This window comes from Stenella coeruleoalba (genome assembly GCF_951394435.1).
Source record: "Stenella coeruleoalba genome assembly, chromosome: 6".
NCBI lineage: Eukaryota > Metazoa > Chordata > Mammalia > Artiodactyla > Delphinidae > Stenella > Stenella coeruleoalba.
In genome coordinates this window covers 101,317,139-101,333,705 of record NC_137151.1, presented here as the reverse complement: position 1 = coordinate 101,333,705, position 16,567 = coordinate 101,317,139, and the positions used below count along the sequence as shown (strand labels likewise).

Genomic DNA, 16,567 nt, shown 5'->3' with positions numbered 1-16,567 from the left:
ATGTCAAGCCAATGGCTAAGATTTCTAAGGTGGCCAAAATCACTATTTGATTTCTCCGTAGCCAAATGAGGGTTGGTCTGTTCTACGGTCCTAAACAACGCTCCTGGAAAAAACTGCCTATTTTAAGTGCAATATCTTGGTCATAAAGTTTGTGGGAGGAAAAGGTGGAGAAAGTGGTAGTGTTAGTTCAGCCTACTACAAATTTGTCATTACAGTATGTCCATAAAACAACTCCACACGTGGCCAGTGGTTCATGGCTTCGAGGGCACCCTACTGCTCTTTATCAGATGAACGCCTTCAGTATTTATTAGAGTTACTGACGGTTTTGACTAGTCAATACTGTATACCTGTTGGGCTTCCCTGGTGGCGCAGTGGTTGAGAGTCCGCCTGCCGATGCAGGAGACATGGGTTCGTGCCCCGGTCCGGGAAGATCCCACATGCCGCGGAGCGGCTGGGCCCACGAGCCATGGTCGCTGAGCCTGCGCGTCCGGAGCCTGTGCTCCGCAACGGGAGAGGCCACAGCAGTGAGAGGCCCGCGTACCGCAAACAAACAAACAAAAACTGTACCTGCTACTCCATCTTCTCGCACCTCACCATCCTCCATCAGGTGGACAATGGGGAGCACTGCTGCACAGATGCATGCCGGGAACACAGCCTGCGGGGGCTGAGGCACGTGGGGGCTGGGCAGGTGTTCAGTGGTGTGCTCCTCATCTGAAGAGGGAGACAGAATCGGCGTGCTTTTCTCAGTTCAAGACCTACTTATGGAACTTTTTTTTCTGTGCAGATATCTAGTCGTGCCAGCATCATCTGTTGGAAAGACTATTCTTTCCCCCATTGACGTTTCATGGCACCCTTTTCAAACTTGAAATCAACATACATGTAATGGTTTACTTCTGGTTCCAATCTAGTCCCTTGACGTGTATATCAACCCTCAAGTCCATACTGCACAGTCTTGGTTACTGCAGCTCTGTAGTCAGTTTTGAAATGGGGAAATGTAAGTTTTCCAACTTTGCTCTTCATTTCCAAGATTACTGTGCCTATGCAAGGGTGTGGAACGGTTGGAACCCTCATGCTTTTTGGTCGGAATGTAAAACGATACAGACACTTTTGAAAAGAGTTTGGCAGTTTTCCTCACAAGACTTATACATAATGGTTCATAAGAGTGTAATTCATAATAACCAAAGGGTGGAAACAACCCAGAAGTCCACTCTAACTGGTGAATGGATACACAAAACGTGGCGTATCCATATAATGGAACATGATCTTGTAATAAGAAGGAATGAAGAACTGATACATGGGGCAGCATGAATCGACCTGGAAAGTATGCTGAGTGAAAGGATCCAGTCACAAAAGGCCACATACTCTATGATTCCATTCATATGAGATGTGCAGAATAGGTAAATTCATAGAAATAGAAAGTAGATTATTTCTCGTCAGGGGTTGGGGGGAGTGGTGGATGAGGCGTGACGACTAATGGGTATAGGGTCTCTTTTGGGGATAATGAAAATATCCTAAAATTAGGTAGGGTTGACGGTTGCACAGTCTACAAATATACTAACAACCACTGCATTATGCACTTCAAAAGGGTGAATTTTAGTATGTGAATTATATCTCAATAAAGGTGTTAGAAAAAATATAGATATGCCTTGGGCTGCTGTGATTAATTAGCATTGGTCATTTTTGAAGTTTTCCAGGGTTGTGCAGTGAAGGGTTGAGAACCACTAGTTTCTGTACAACTTTTTGATGACTTTATAAATCGTGATGAAATCTGTATAATCATGAAGGAGCGAGTCCCCAGACAGTTATTTATCATTAGAGAAGCATAGTTTTTAAATTCTTAGAACTGAAGAGTATCACAGTTCTCCACCGGAATCAGATTTCATTACAGGACTGGCACGAGCTTTGTTCTTCCTTTGATAAATTATTCTAGAACAGCATTCTAACGCATCCTACTGAGTCTTAGCTATGCACTGGAATCACCTGAGATTTTAAAAACACTGAGGTGCTTGAGTCCCACCCTTAGAGATTCTGATTTGGTCTTGGGTGTGACCTGGGCATTTTTAAAAGCTCCCTGGTTGACCGTAATGTGTAGCCAGTGTTGAAAACTGTTAACTGCCTAGAATGATGTTTTATTGAACCCTCAGCAATATGATGACATGTAATGTAATTAAAATAGAACCTATTTATCAAGGACATTTGCTGGATTAAATCAACAATTTTTTTTTAGAATACCACTCATCTAATATACATTTTTAAACTTTAAGATCATGAGACAGGTTATTTAATCAAGACAGTGTAATGAAGTGAGATAATCATATCAAATAAAAATTGTTTCAAAACACACAAGTCATGAGGAATAAAGGACACATTTGTAAGAGGACACACCTTCAGCACTGACGGCTGAACGCACTGACCAGACTGACCCTCGGCGGAAGGAATAATTCCTGTGGGAAGTGCTGGAGGTACAGGATGGACTCACAGACAGTCGACGGGCTGCCAGATTGGTGACTTCTTCTACTGGCAAAGAAAATGGGGAACGTGAACTTTGGTTTTGTAACAAAAAAGTTATCATCACTATTATAGTTGTACTTACATCAAAGTGTATATAGGTCTCATAGCATAAGGCTTAAGTAATTTAGAGTGTTCTTTGGTGAGGAAAAAACACCTACAGAAAGGCAGACAGAAAATTCCTCCCAAAGATTTCACAGAAGTGGGGCAGAGAATCACTGAATTTAGAATGGTTCAGAAATCATTTTTCTGATACCAACCAAAAAACTGTCTGCACTTGTGAAGGCTGAAAGTAGTTAATGGACTAACCCCATTTTTAATGATGAAAGATTGATTGCGTGTGTTTTATCACACACTCTGGATTCAGCTGCTGCCTGAATCATAGTCACTGCTTGGTCCATTATCATATTAGTTCATTCAATGTGGCTAATGTCCTCCTCTGTAAACAAGACAGCTCTAAACATTTAGAAAAAGACAACTTTCTTCTCTTTCTTTAGATAGTGTCAGGAGGTAAGAGAGAGAGACAGAGGGAGCATATCACCTCATGTCACATAAAATCGTCAATGTTTATTTCAAAGCAAGTCCTTTCCCTTTTGTGTGACTCAGCGCCCCCCCCCCCCCCACAAAGAAGTCCAGTGTGTAGAGGGCACCTTCTTCTTCCGGCTCTGAGTTGGGTGTGCAGGTGGGCTCGTAGCAAGCCTCCTGGGTGATGGGGATGGCGGTGATGAGGCTGGCTTCTCGACCAAGACGTTTCTTCTCTTCCTCCTGTTGCAAGTTCTTTAAGATGTGTTCTGCCCTTTGATGGGAGCGGGACACAGCCCGGGCTGAAAAGGATTTCTACAGAGACATGAAGGCAAGTTTACTTACTAGCAACTCTTCTGCAAGGTCACATGTATAAAAAGTGTTCTACTAAATGTAGACACAGATGTGGTACTTTGTTCTCAGGAAATGTTAGGGCATCCGTGACCTAGTTTCATGGAGATTTATTTGTTTGCTTCTTTTTCTACCAAGTTTCCAGGCTGTGTACAACTAAGACATTCCTTTTCATTCAATCGGGATAATTCTTCAAGGATGTTTGTAATTTCGGGAAAGAAAAAATGTTATTTTACTTAATCTTATTTTAGGATAAAATATCAATGATCCACTCTTTAAACACATCGAATAAACATTTTTAATGCTCTGTTTCCTTCCAAAATTTCTTGAACTCGTTTTAAATGAAGGACATTTACTTCATAAGGTTAATAAAAGAGAAAGTCAGAACCATGGGAAGGAGGAGGAAAGATCTCTTTCATGTAAAACAATTAATTATGTGATTTATTTCATTTTTGTATCTTAAGTATCTACCACCCTGCAAATACTTAATATTTAGAAATATTAATGTTAAATAATAATAAATATAAATAATAGAAAATACAGTGGCACACTGTAAATACTTAACAAGATTTATAGAAACAAAGCTACTGAATGGAAATTATGAGAGTTGGTAGTGTTACTACGGTTGAATGTAAAATCTGACTCTGTTTACCAGCAGCAAAAGCATAACAGATAAGAAACAATAAAGGAGAAAAGATTCACTTTGCAAAGGGACCATTCTGTTTTTGCCTGAATCATGATGCTTATGCTGAGATAAATTCCAAGAGCTCTGGGGATGAAGTAATTGGTCTCAGAGCAGGGAAGTGATCACTGACGTTCTTCACTACCAATTTGAAGTGATGTCTATGTATAGTAGAAATTCTACGTCTTTGTTGGCCAGTGGTCACATAGGATTAAAGAGACAGACAAGGGGTGTTGGTAACTCTTCTAAAGGACAGCTGTCATCGAAGTTCTCTTTATGCAGGGTATTAACATAAGACTAAAGGTTTCCAATAGTGGATGACACAACAGCAATTAAGGGCATTTGATGGGCCACATGGCAGTTCATTTTCAGAGCCAGGGGTTAAGCTGGTTTATTATAATAAGATAAGGGAAAGATAACTGGATACAGAATTAGGGGCTTTGGCTTGAAATTCACTGTGAAATTGGGAAGAGAATGTACCGGACTCAAATGAATCTATCACATGTATGAGAGAAAAACCAAGGATCTTTATGCCAGTGGTTCCGATGCAGGAGGGAAGAACCAAGCGTGCCTTTGTCCTTGGCACAAAACCATCAGATATGAAGGCAGTGTATGCAGAAGAATTAAAAGAAAAACATTCTGATGGGTAAAGAGTTCAAACAAACAGTTCAAAGAAAACTACAAATGCCTAGAAAATATATGTATGACATGCAAAAACGTTCAACCTCGCTTCACATATTCAACCAACTTTTTAAAGATGTGTGAATAAAAAAGCCAATAACTTTGTTTTTTGCCATTCAATGTGGCATTAAAAAATAATACTAGTTAATTTGAATAAAGAAGACATTTTCCTATTGTGTTATATAAGGGTAAAATGGTACAATCATCCTGGGGATATTTTGTGAGATATATCAGAAATCTTTAATATTCACATACCAGTTGCCCTAAATCCTGTGGGAAATTATGCAAGGAAATAATCATGAATTTGTGTATAGAGATGTGTTCTTTTTCTATATTTGCTTTATCTTCCAAATTTTCTACATTATTTGTAATTTAGGAAAATGCTATGCAACAGGTGAAAAAGGCATATTTTGAAGATTTATTTTTTCAAAAGGCACATATTCTTGGTTCTTGTTTATAAATAGACTGGGTTCTAAACTTAACTGTTTATAAATTATACTACTTAGAGCAGTAATGTATTAGAAGAGCATAAGACCTGAGCTCTCAGGGTGATGTTTCTGATGATGATACTGATGATCAATAAGGTAAAGAACAGACTAAGGTCCAAACAAGGACAGCAAGAGCAGGAAACTCAGTTCTTTTTCTTATTCATCCAGAGTCAATCTCATTAACTTTTGGGTAGCTTATGTAGGTTAAATGAATTGTTTGTTTTATAATAAAGAGAGGCAAAAGCACTACCTTTGGCTAGCAAATCAATGCCTAATGCTTTTAGTAGCTTTTATTATGAGATGGCTGCTTCTATGATTACGGAACAAAACTGTTTTGGCTTTTGGAGGTCTGCAAATGCTCACCCCAGATGTCAGTTCCTTCTATCTCAAGAACTAAAGGCCTTTTGTGGTTGATTTTCTGTGCTGTTATTACATTCTTATGATAACCGTCTCACACATCCATTGTTCTCTCTTACACGTATACCATGGAGCCTGAAGATATTAGAAAGAAAGGGCCTGTTACTCACAGACTGGTCTTCATTAATGGGGTCCTGGACACTCCCGCTGCACTGAGGGACCCAAGGGGGGTCAAACATCGGGACAGATGGCATTCCAAGCACTGGGGAGGGCAGGGTGAAGTTTATACTGGGAGGCGGGATCTGTTAGTTGATATCAGAAGAATGAAGTAAGATGGAAAATAAGATAGAATGAGTCTGAAGCAAAATTATGACATAATCTTTTAGAGCATAGGATGTTATAAGGCACGTGAAGAACGTCTCTGGGCCTCAGTTTACTCATTAATAAAATGAAGTGTTTCAACTATATGATCTCTATTTGTGTTAATCACCCCATCTTCCAAAGAACATCTGTGTTTATATAGTAAAATGTATGGAAGATTACACCCCAAACTTCTATGTGCTTACCTCTGGGGATGGTGCTGAAATCTTGAGGTTTATAGAAGACTTGATTTTCTTACTCTACATTCCTACATTTCAATTTGTTTTAAGGACAAGAATTCACTCATATATGAGTCAGGTTTACTTATGTATTCAGAGAGGGAAAAAAAGAAGTATCTCGGGCTTCCCTGGTGGTGCAGTGGCTGGGAGTCGCCGGCCAATGCACGGGACGTGGGTTCGTGCCCCGGTCCAGGAAGATCCCACATGCCGCAGAGTGGCTGGGCCCGTGAACCATGGCCACTGGGTCTGTGCGTCTGGAGCCTGTGCTCCACAACGGGAGAGGCCGCAACAGTGAGAGGCCCGCGTATGTATACCTCACCTTAAAAATCTGCTGTGCTCCCTCCTCCATCCGGGGCCAGACCTGATAGCGAAACCTCCAAAGCGTGTGGAACTTAAGGACAGCGTTCAGCCGCTGCACGGTCTCCGGGTGGTGGAACTCTGATGTCAGCATATCAGACACGGCCTCAGGGACTTTCACCGCACACAACAGGAACATGGCCGCTAAAGACAGTCAACATCAAAGACAGTTCATCAGCTACACATCTCTTAATTTTGCATGATTCCTGGGGATGGGTAGAATGGGGAAACTGCTTCTGTCTCTTGAAAATGACTACTGAGCTATAGAGCCAGGCCACCAGCGCTGGCAAAAGCAAAGCCTGTTTCAGCACCTGGAAAGCAGACTTCATCCTTTGAGCCTCCCACAATCTTCTAATATCTGATGCGAGCATGATCTGTGACAGCATGACATTGCAGTAGAAAAACTCATTCTAAGCAAAGTTTCCTTTGGCTCACAGTGAAAAGTAGATGCCAGAGGAAGCAAATGAAGAAAGGAAATTACAAGCTGAAATATCCTTTTTAAGAAATGGCTAGAGTCATCTCAGAGTAACCCTAGGACAGTACATAAAAATGTCCATTTAAAACTGTCTCAGTGGGCTTCCCTGGTGGCGCAGTGGTTGAGAGTCCGCCTGCTGATGCAGGGGATACGGGTTTGTGCCCCGGTCTGGGAGGATCCCACATGCCGCAGAGCGGCTGGGCCCGTGAGCCATGGCTGCTGAGCCTGTGCGTCCGGAGCCTGTGCTCCACAACGGGAGAGGCCTACGTACTGCAAAAAAAAAAAACCCAAAACTGTCTCAGTTCCATTAGTTATATTAAAAATAACATTCATCATCCAGTGAGTGGGCGCCACTGGGAAACTCTGAGGGCGCAGAAGTGGCTGACGTGTGGTGGCTTGAGGAAAGGAAGACGAGGGCCATAAAGAGCCTGCCGTGTGGTTGAAAGGGTCTCGGTGCTCCGTCCATGTGTCAGGCCTGAGCCAAGTAGGTGGAAGAGCCAAGTTCAGGACACTGGACCACCAGAGACTTCCCAGCCCCACATAATATCAAACGGTGAAAGCTCTCCCAGAGATCTAAACCTCAACGCTAAGACCAAGCTCCACTCAACAATTAGCAAGCTTCAGTGCTGGACACTCTACGCCAAACAACTAGCAAGACACGAACACAACCCCAACCATTAGCAGAGAGGCTGCCTAAAATCATACTGAGTTCACAGACATCCCCAAAAAACACCACCAGAACGACAAGGTCCAGCCTCATCCACCAGAACACAGGCACCAGTCCCCTCCACCAGGAAGCCCACACAACCCATTAAACCAACCTTACCCACAGTGGGCAGATGTGAAAAACAACAGGAATTACGAACCTGCAGCTTGTGAAAAGGAGACCCCAAACACAGTAAGTTAAGAAAAATGAGAAGACAGAGAAACACACAGCAGATGAAGGAGGTAAAAACCCACAGGACCAAACAAATGAAGAGGAAATAGGCAGTCTACCTGAAAAAGAATTCAGAGTAATGATAGTAAAGATGATCCAGAATCTTGGAAACAGAATAGAGAAAATACAAGAAACATTTAACAAGGAACTAGAAGAACTAAAGAGCAAACAAACAATGATGAGCAACATAATAAATGAACTAAAAAATTCTCTAGAAGGAATCAATAGCAGAATAAATGAGGCAGAAGAATGGATAAGTGACCTGGAAGATAAAACAGTGGAAATAACTACTGCAGAGCAGAATAAAGAAAAAAGAACAAAAAGAATTGAGGAGAGTCTCAGAGACCTCTGGGACAACATTAAATGCAACAACATTCGAATTATAGAGGTCGCAGAAGAAGAGAAACAGAAAGGGACTGAGAAAATATTTGAAGAAATTATAGTTGAAAATTTCCACAATATGGGAAAGAAAATAGTCACTCAAGTCCAGGAAGTGCAGAGAGTCCCATACAGGATAAATCCAAGGAGAAACATGCCAAGACACATATTAATCAAACTATCAAAAATTAAATACAAAGAAAAAATATTAAAAGGGAAAAACAACAAATAACATACAAGGGAATCCCCATAAGGTTAACAGCTGATCTTTCAGCAGAAACTCTGCAAGCCAGAAGGGAGTGGCAGGACATATTTAAAGTGATGAAAGGGAAGAACCTACAATCAAGATTACTCTACCCAAAAGGATCTCATTCAGATTTGATGGAGAAATTAAAACCTTTACAGAGAAGTAAAAGCTAAGAGAATTCAGCACCACCAAACCAGCTTTACAACAAATGCTAAAGGAACTTCTCTAGGTAGGAAACACAATAGAAGGAGAAGACCTACAATAACAAACCCAAAACAATTAAGAAAATGGTAATAGGAGCATACATATTGATAATTACCTTAAATGTAAATGGATTAAATGCTTCAACCAAAAGACATAGACTGGCTGAATGGATACAAAAACAAGACCCATATATATGCTGTCTACAAGAGACCCACTTCAGACCTAGGGACACCTACAGACTGAAAGTGAAGGGATGGAAAAAGGTATTCCATGCAAATGGAAATCAAAAGAAAGCTGGAGTAGCAATTCTCATATCAGACAAAATACACTTTAAAACTAAGACTATTACAAGAGACAAAGAAGGACACTACATAATGATCAAGGGTTCAATCCAAGAAGAAGATATAACAATTGTACATATTTATGCACCCAACATAGGAGCACCTCAGTACATAAGGCAAATGCTAACAGCCATAAAAGGGGAAATCGACAGTAACACAATCATAGCAGGGGACTTTAACACCTCACTTTCACCAATGGACAGATCATCCAAAATGAAAATAAATAAAGAAACACAAGCTTTAAATGATACATTAAACAAGATGGACTTAATTGATATTTATAGGACATTCCATCCAAAAACAACAGAATACACTTTCTTCTCAAGTGCTCATGGAACATTCTCCAGGATAGATCATATCTTGGGTCACAAAGCAAGCCTTGGTAAATGTAAGAAAACTGAAATTGTATCACATATCTTTTCTGGCCACAATGCTATGAGACTAGATATAAATTACAGGAAAAAATCTGTAAAAAATACAAAGACATGGAGGCTACTACTAAATACTAAATACACTACTGAATAACCAAGAGATCACTGAAGAAATCAAAGAGGAAATCAAAAAACATCTAGAAGCAAATGACAATGAAAACACGATGACCCAAAACCTATGAGATGCAGCAAAAGCAGTTTTAAGAGGGAAGTTTACAGCAATACAATCCTACATCAAGAAACAAGAAACATCTCAAATAAACAACCTAACCTTACACCTAAAGCAGTTAGAGAAAGAAGAACAAAAAAAACCCCAAAGTTAGCAGAAGGAAAGAAATCATAAAGATCAGACCAGAAATATATGAAAAAGAAACGAAGGAAATGATAGCAAAGATAATAAAACTAAAAGCTGGTTCCTTGAGAAAATAAACAAAATTGATAAAGCATTAGCCAGACTCATCAAGAAAAAAAGGTAGAAACTCAAGTCAATAGAATTAGAAATGAAAAAGGAGAAGTAACAACTGACACTGCAGAAATACAAAGGATCATGAGATTACTACAAGCAACGATATGCCAATAAAATGGACAACCTGGAAGAAATGGACAAATACTTAGAAAAGCACAACCTTCCGAGACTGAAACAGGAAGAAATAGAAAATATAAACAGACCAATCACAAGCACTGAAATTGAGACTCTGATTAAAAGTCTTCCAACAAACAAAAGTCCAGGATCAGATGGCTTGTCAGGCGAATCCTTTCAAACATTTAGAGAAGAGCTAACACCTATTCTTCTCAAACTCTTCCAAAATATAGCAGAGGGAGGAGCACTCCCAAACTCATTCTACGAGGCTACCATCACCCTGATACCAAAACCAGATGAAGATGTCACAAAGAAAGAAAACTACAGGCCAATATCATTGATGAACATAGATGCAAAAATCCTCAACAAAATACTAGCAAACAGAATCCAACAGCACATTAAAAGGATCATAGACCATGATCAAGTGGGTTTTATCCCAGGAATGCAAGGATTCTTCAATATATGCAAATCAATCCATGTGATAAATCATATTTACAAACTGAAGGAGAAAAAACCATATGATCATCTCAATAGATGCAGAAAGAGCTTTTCACAAAATTCAACACCCATTTACAATAAAAGCCCTCCAAAGAGTAGGCATAGATGGAACTTACCTCAACATCATAAAGGCCATATATGACAAACCCACAGCCACCATTGTTCTAAATGGTGAAAAACTGAAACCATTTCCACTAAGATCAAGAAAAAGACAAGGTTGTCCACTCTCACCACTATTATTCAACATAGTTTTGGAAGTTTTAGCTACAGCAGAGAGGAAAAAGAAATAAAAGGAATCCAAATTGGAAAAGAAGAAGTAAAGCTGTCACTGTTTGCTGATGACATGATACTATATGTATAGAATCCTAAAGATGCTACCAGGAAATTACTAGAGCTAATCAATGAATGTGGCAAAGTAGCAGGATACAAAATTAATGCACAGAAATCTCTTGCATTCTTGTACAGTAATGATGAAAAATCTTAAAGAGAAATTAAGGAAACACTCCCATTTACCATTGCAACAAAAATAAATAAATACCTAGGAATAAATCTACCTAAGGAGACAAAAGACCTGTATGCAGAAAACTATAAGAAACTGATGAAAGAAATTAAAGATGATACAAGCAGATGGAGAGATATACCATGTTCTTGGATTGGAAGAATCAACATTGTGAAAACGACTACACTACGCAAAGCAATCTACAGATTCAATGCAATCTCTATCAAATTACCAATGGCATTTTTCAGAGAACTAGAAAAAAAATTTCACAATTTATATGGAAACACAAAAGACCCCGAATGGCCAAAGCAATCTTGAGAAAGAAAAACGGAGCTGGAGGAATCAGGCTCCCTAACTTCAGACTATACTACAAAAGTACAGTAATGAAGACAGTATGGTACTTGTACAAAAACAGAAATATAGATCAATGGAACAGGACAGAAAGCCCAGAGATAAACCCATGCACATATGGTCACCTTATCTTTGATGAAGGAGACAAGAATATACAATGGAGAAAAGACAGCCTCTTCAATGAGTGGTGCTGGGAAAACTGGACAGCTACATGTAAAAGAATGAAATTAGAATACTTCCTAACACCATACACAAAAATAAACTCAAAATGGATGAAAGACCTAAATGTAAGGGCAGACACTATAAAACTCTTAGAGGAAAACATAGGCAAAACACTCTATGACATAACTCACAGCAAGATCCTTTTGGACCCACCTCCTAGAGAAATGGAAATAAAAACAAAAATAAACAAATGGGACCTAATGAAACTTCAAGCTTTTGCACAGCAAAGGAAACCATAAAAAGATGAAAAGACAACCCTCAGAATGGGAGAAAATATTTGTAAATGAAACAACTGACAAAGGATTAATCTCCAAAATATACATGCAGCTCATGCAGCTCAACTGCAAAGAAACAAACCACCCAATCCAAAAATGGGCAGAAGACCTAAATACACATTTCTCCAAAGAAGACATACAGATTGCCAACAAACACATGAAAGGATGCTCAATGTCACTAATCATTAGAGAAATGCAAATCAAAACTACAATGAGGTATCACCTCACACCAGTCAGAATGGCCATCATCAAAAATCTACAAACAATAAATGCTGGAGAGGGTGTGGAGAAAAGGGAAACCTCTTGCACTGTTGGTGGGAATGTAAACTGATACAGCCACTATGGCGGTTCCTTAAAAAACTAAAGATAGAACTACCATATGACCCAGCAATCCCATTAATGGGCATATACCCTGAGAAAACCATAATACAAAAAGAGTCACGTGCCACAATGTTCATTGCAGGTCTATCTACAATAGCTAGGACATGGGAGCAACCTAAGTGTCCATCAACAGATGAATGGATAAAGAAGGTGTGGCACATATATACAATGGAATAGTACTCAGTCATAAAAAGAAACGAAATTGAGTTATTTGTAGTAAGGTGGATGGACCTAGAGTCTGTCATACAGAGTGAAGTAAGTCAGAAAGAGTATAACAAATACCGTATGCTAACACATATATATGGAATCTTAAAAAAAAACAAAAATGGTTCTGAAGAACCTAGGAGGAGGACAGGAATAAAGACACAGACATAGAGAATGGACTTGAGGGCACAGGAAGGGGGAAGGTTAAGCTCAGACAAAGTGAGAGATTGGCATGGACATATATACAATACCAAATGTAAAATAGAAAGCTAGTGGGAAGCAGCTGCATAGCACAGGGAGATCAGCTCAGTGCTTTGTGTTCACCTAAAGGGTTGAGATAGGGAGGGTGGGAGGGCGACACAAGAGGGAGGAGATATGGGGATATACATATAAGTATAGCTGATTCAATTTGTTATACAACATCAACTAAAACAACATTGTAAAGTAATTATAGTCCAATAAAGATGTTAAAAATTTTAAATAATAAAAATAACATTCATAAGATAGACTCTATTAGAAACACCTACCCTTCCAAGAGGTAGAAGGACTGAGAAACCAAAAGAGACTTCATGAACCATAATACCATTGTTGTTTTTTTGGGGGAAAGCCAAATATGAATAAGAGAAAGATCAGTGCCATGATAAGTTACGAAGTCAATGAATAATAAGGAAAAGAAATACACTCTGTAGCATAGATGGAGGAGCCAGTGTTGATCATAAAAATATAATTTAAAAACTCTCTTGTACTTTTTCCAAGATCCTCAAAACATGCTCAGGCAATTGTTAGAACAACTGGGGTTAAATCCCAGCTCTGAAACTTCTCTCCTATTGATCTTGGCCAAGCCTCTTAACTTCTTAACCTTTGTTTCTCTATTGGTAAAATGTCAATGATGATGATGAGAATGAGGATGAGGATGCTGCTGATATCTGCCTCCGAATTTGTTGTTAGAATAAAATAACGTATGAGAAAGTGCTTTGTGACATGAAAAGTACTACAGAATTCTAAAGCATATTTTATTTTTTAGAGGCAAAGTGGTATATGGAAGGGGCATCTATTTGTAGTCAAAAGATCTGGATTTGATTTCCTGGGTCTGCTAATTCTGAGCTGTGAGCACTTGGTTAAAAGTCCTTTCAACCTTCTGAGTTGGATTTTGCTCATTTATACAATCATTGTTATGAGGATTAAGTAAGATAGTGTGTATGATAGAGTTCTAGAACAAATGTGAGCTACTGTCATCAGTAGCTTTTGATAATCTGTTTCTTAATCCTACCACCTCCTTAAATTTCCACTTTTTCTCCTTTCTTTACTTTTCTTTAAAGTGTACTCTGTCTCAATTTTTAAACACCATCGTCACTCTCTAAGTCATTGCAGTTGGAGTTCTACCTCAATCCCTTTACTGAAACAGCTTTCTTGTAATGCTCACTAATCAGCAGATCCAGTGGTATTTTTACAGCATTTCTTTTCTTTCAGTTTTTAACACTTTCATAACAATCTCCTTGAAAAGGATCTTCCTCTACTTCCATGGTTTGAGATTACTTAAGTTCTACTTTTCTGGTCGTTTTTCTGGCTTTTGCTGGTCAGCTCTTCTTCCTGTCCTTTGAAGGTAGAGAAGGCCAATGGCCTAGTGTTCATTCCTCAGCCCTCTCCTCTATACCAAGAAATCATCCTCCCCCGGAATCATTTCTCCCCTGGAAATAATCCTCTCTCATTGCTTCAGCTGCCACATACATCAGGTTTTCCCAAGTTTCTCTCTAGCTATGGCCTTTCTCATTAGCTTTAGTGTCATATCACCACTGATATGTCTCCTCGTCATCTAAAAATCACTGTTTCTAAAACCAAGCCATTCCACTCATTGCTGCCACATTAAACTTGGTAATAATTCAACACTATATGCAACATTACTCTTTGGCTCGGAACCCCTGAGTGGTTTCCCACAGTTCAGTGGGAAGTCCACACTCCTAACCCTGTTGTTCAAGGTCTTTTACAATGTGAGACCTGCTCACTTGCCTAATATTACAGACTAGCAACCTCTTTACAAAAGCCACTCCAGTCTCAATTCCTCCTCAGGCTTTCCACATCAACCCAGTGCATTTCCACACCCCATGTGGCTTTGCATACACCATTTCCTCTTCCTTCTAGCTTTTCTTAAAGCTCAGTCTCCCTGTTCATAACGTTCATGAAAATATCCATGGCTGTCCCATATTTAGGGAGCATGCCCTTCTCTCTGAAAAATACTTGGTAGAGAAGCAAAAATCTGATACTTAATGTGAACAAAGACATTTTACAAAGACATTTGATGCAGCATAGTATAAAAAAAGCAAAAGGCAAGAATCAACTAAAATTCCCAGGTTAAATACATTGTTATATCCATTCATTCAATGGAATATTTGGTAGCCATTAAAAAGAATAGGTAAACTTATAGACTGATGTTAAAAATGGTCTCCTAGAGAGACCTCTTAACCACTTCTTGTTTGGCATTTCTCAATTCAAATTTATTTTTGTTCAAATTTTTAATATGCCTCAGTTTACCTTTTAACAGTTCTGATGTCAGAAGAGGGAACCAAAGGAGACCCCCCGCAACAGCCCACAGGAGCAATGAGCAACCCGGCATAGGTATCTGTTGAGACCTTGAGCTTGCTGCTTTCTCGCTGCCTCTGGAGGTCATGGGTAAGTCCCTCTCAAATCCTAGCACTGAAGGTTTTGTACTATGAGCTTGCAGACTTTATCTGAGCCTTTCTTTTTCATGCTGGGTCCAGAAACCGGCTGGAGTGGGAATGAGTCAGACTTAAAAACCAGACTGGGCTCAGGAATGGACTGGTTCCAATTTAGAAACCAGACTGGATCCAAGGTCAGACTGGGTCTGACTTAAAACTGGACTGAGTCTAGTGTGAGGTCTCAGGTGAACAGAATTTTTTTTTTTTTTAAGGAACGAGTAGGTTAACTATACCAAAGATAATCTTGAATTACATTGGCCACAGTGGAGAACTTTAAACCATCTTAGATAAGCCTATCCATTTATGAGTTATCCTAGAGGAAAATGTATTTCAGCCAGGCACTCACTATTAAGGGTAGAGGGAAAATTACTTTTCCTCCTTTACAGTTACTGGTGACCAGGATGAGACCCACTGGAATGCCTCCCTCACTCTGGAGCCTGCAGACCTCACCCTGGGAAAACTGGCAGAAGCCGGCAAAGAGTAAGAATTTTTACTAACGTCAGCTCCCCCAGACCTCTCTACCTGTGGTGGCTGGTTGAGAGAAGAAGGTAAAATTCCACACTGCCGCTTCCTTTCCAAATAACCAAAAAAAAAAAAAAAAAAAAAAAGGTTATTGATCCTTTCTCTCCCGGGGACAGCTATTGCCTTCTTGTCCATCTCATTTTTTGTCCTGAGAACTTAGCTTGGCAATCATCAGGTTGGGGAACTCAAAAATATAGCCAGGCAGAAATGTGGGTTACATTCCATTTGTGACTAGGGTCCTCCCATTGCCAGCTCTCAGGGGAACTGTCTAAGTCCTTCTTTCTTCTGGCTATCTTTGGGAGTGGCTCTGGATGTTGTGCTCATGGGGTAGTTCAATACTGCCAGGAATATTTACTGTTTGTCTCGCTCGAACCTGACAAGATATTTGGAAAAACAAAAAAATTTTTTTTAATTAGCTCTATAGTCAGAAGTTGACCAGACTGGAAGCTGATATTCAGAGCCTGATAGGAACCATTTTTTAGGCCTTCTCCCCTAACCTAAAATAAAATTATGTACCCAGAGGGAACGAAAAACATGCTGAAGCCATTGTAGAAGGATTTACTGAAGCGTTCCAAAGACACACAGCTCTAGAACGCAGGAATCTTTGGATTTCCATCTTAGAGCTCTTCTCCCTGATATAAAGAAGAAAACTAAGAATAATGTAGTTGGATGGTTGGGTCAGCATCTTGATAGTCAGGCTGCAACCCAATCTTTCAAGGAATTAAAAACAACTGTCTAACACACTAAGTCTTTGTAAGAACAG

At 39.5% G+C, this 16,567-nt stretch overlaps 1 protein-coding gene across 5 annotated transcripts in view; it reads right to left on the bottom strand.

Moving 5' to 3' along the window:
* UNC80 (unc-80 homolog, NALCN channel complex subunit) overlaps positions 1 to 16,567 on the bottom strand; it is a 239,222-nt gene that overhangs the window by 66,623 nt on the left and 156,032 nt on the right. For 4 of the 5 annotated variants that reach the window (XM_079924681.1, XM_079924684.1, XM_079924682.1 and 1 more), the window contains 5 exons: positions 6,508 to 6,689; positions 5,760 to 5,891; positions 3,159 to 3,345; positions 2,386 to 2,517; positions 568 to 711 (listed from right to left, as the gene is read on the bottom strand). In XM_079924681.1, coding sequence (XP_079780807.1) covers positions 568 to 711; positions 2,386 to 2,517; positions 3,159 to 3,345; positions 5,760 to 5,891; positions 6,508 to 6,689 — 777 coding nt within the window. The remainder of the gene's footprint in view (positions 1 to 567; positions 712 to 2,385; positions 2,518 to 3,158; positions 3,346 to 5,759; positions 5,892 to 6,507; positions 6,690 to 16,567) is intronic. The other variant, XM_079924683.1, reaches the window with a different exon arrangement.